Source organism: Palaemon carinicauda, chromosome 8 (genome assembly GCF_036898095.1).
Source record: "Palaemon carinicauda isolate YSFRI2023 chromosome 8, ASM3689809v2, whole genome shotgun sequence".
NCBI classification, from domain to species: domain Eukaryota; kingdom Metazoa; phylum Arthropoda; class Malacostraca; order Decapoda; family Palaemonidae; genus Palaemon; species Palaemon carinicauda.
In genome coordinates this window covers 166,376,715-166,379,214 of record NC_090732.1, presented here as the reverse complement: position 1 = coordinate 166,379,214, position 2,500 = coordinate 166,376,715, and the positions used below count along the sequence as shown (strand labels likewise).

At 34.6% G+C, this 2,500-nt stretch overlaps 1 protein-coding gene across 3 annotated transcripts in view; it reads right to left on the bottom strand.

The window, feature by feature from the left end:
* LOC137646110 (chymotrypsin-like protease CTRL-1) overlaps positions 1-2,500 on the bottom strand; it is a 24,357-nt gene that overhangs the window by 13,708 nt on the left and 8,149 nt on the right. For all 3 annotated transcript variants that reach the window (XM_068379309.1, XM_068379310.1, XM_068379308.1), the window contains exon 4: positions 480-589. In XM_068379309.1, coding sequence (XP_068235410.1) covers positions 480-589 — 110 coding nt within the window. The remainder of the gene's footprint in view (positions 1-479; positions 590-2,500) is intronic.

The window sequence follows — 2,500 nt, the reverse complement described above, 5'->3', positions numbered from 1 at the left end:
AAACAACGTCAAAACAGACATGTCATATAATAAACTATCAACAACATCAAAAACAAATATGTCATAAATAAACTATAAAAAGACTATGTCCGCCTGGTCAACAAAAAAGCATTTGCTCCAACTTTGAACTTTTGAAGTTCTACTGATTCAACCACCCGATTAGGAAGATCATTCCACAACTTGGTCACAGCTGGAATAAAACTTCTAGAGTACTGCGTAGTATTGAGCCTCGTGATGGAGAAGGCCTGGCTATTAGAATTAACTGCCTGCCTAGTATTACGAACAGGATAGAATTGTCCAGGGAGATCTGAATGTAAAGGATGGTCAGAGTTGTGAAAAATCTTATGCAACATGCATAATGAACTGTTTGACAAGCAGGTTCGTCCTTCAGGTTCGACGAACCATTCCATCGTGTGAATCCCGCTTAACACGAAGAAATAACTGACGGAATTAAGTATAACATAGAAAGTATTACTTACTCATGATAAAGCAGACAGTGGGCCGCAGTAACGACATAGTGTGGCGATACAAGGGTGCCACCACAGTCGTAAATGATGGGTCTTGATCTGAGTTTCCGCCCAAACAGAGCCTGGAAATAGTGATAATACTGATTGTTATTATCATTACTCGCTAAGCTACAATCCTAGTTGGTAAAGCAGGATGTTATAAGCAAATGGGGTCCAACAGGGATAAATAACATATTGTTATTGGTCCAACAGGGATAAATAACATATTATTATTATTATTATTATTATTATAATTATTATTATTATTATTATTATTATTATTTGCTAAGCTACAACCCTAGTTGGAAAAGAAGGATGCTAAAAGCGCATGGGGTCCAACAGGAATAAATAACATATTATTATTATTATTATTATTATTATTATTATTATTATTATTAGCATTGTTGTTGTTGATGTTGTTGTTGTTGTTGTTATTATTATTATCATTATTATCATTATTATTATTATTACTTGCTAAGCTACAACCCTAGTTGGAAAAGCAAGATGCTACAAGCCCAGGGGCTCCAACAGAAAAAATAGCCCAGTGAGGAAAGGAAACAAGTGAAAAATTTTTTTTTTAGGAAGAGTAACATCATCAAAATAAATATCTCCTATATAAACTATACAAACTTAAACAAAACAAGAGGAAGAGAGATAAGATAGAATAGTGTGCTTGAGTGTGCCCTCAAGCAAGAGAACTCTAATGAGACAATTATATAGAAATTTGTTGTTAATTGCAAATACTTGCTTTGCTCATATGTGGAAACTAAATATTTCCCTATTCCTTGAATTAAATTGAAGAGGTTTATGAGTACTGATAGTAAAATTACAGAACAATCTACATTCCCCTGACCTCACCGTCCCTACTTTAGGACAACAACTAAGCAAATACTCAATTAACAATTTATTAACCATTTTACCCCCAGGGCTCTTTGGAAATTTCCAACCCTTAACCCCCAGAGGTTATTTTTTTTTTCAAGCAGTATATTTTTTTTGAATAGCTCTAACAGCCTTAATATTCGTCATAGAGAGATCAGGTTGGTCTCATTTTCTTGGAAAATGCCTGAAGTTTCTTAAAAAATTATCAAAAATATGCAAAAAAAAAAAAAAAAAATGTAAATAGCAGTTTTTTGCAAGGACGTACCAGTACATCCATGGGGGTAAAGGGATGAGTTTTGTGAAACGTACCAGTACGTCCTTTGGGGGTAAAAGGGTTAATATGAATAGGAGCGCTTGGACATTGCTGTGTACATTTCAATCATCAATATTTCACTACATATACAAAATAAACACAAACTTAACATCAATCAATCTGAAGGAAACATATGCTACACATATCTTGTTCTTAAACCACGAATGTCTAAACAATACAATGTATGTGTTTCTAGTTGAAGCTCGACACATTTACATAAAATTACTGTTATTTTTCTGATCTGGTTCTAACGGAAATTAATTTCCTAAAATCAAAAGTAAAGTGGTAACTGTACACTTGAAGTGTCTGTACCAACCGTGTTTCATACAATTGTACATAATTCCTTTTGTATATATTATGCTTGTATCTTCGCTCCTCCCTCGCACTAAAACGAACATGAAAATTCATGTCTGGTTTTTCCTCTGTGATATTGTCTGTCTTGTGAACTTGTCATGTCCTGTTGCCTTGAGGTTTTGTATATAAGGAGAGTGTTCCACAACAATATAACTCAGTCGTTTCCAATCTGCCTTTGATTTTACAACTCCTCTCTCGGCCCGTCACATGTCCAACGCTGAATGACAATACTTAGCACGGAGCTAACGAAGTTACCACTGATCACGTGACTACAAAACAAGTAGAGACTGACCAATCAGGGGAAATCCTTTTCCAATTAATTCACTAGTTCAATCGTTGGAAAATTCATTTCTCCCAACATTCTATTTAGGTACAGAAATTGACTCTCAGGCTGTAATATTAGTTTCTGTAATCTGGTACACTGCAGCCTACATATTACATAATGGAT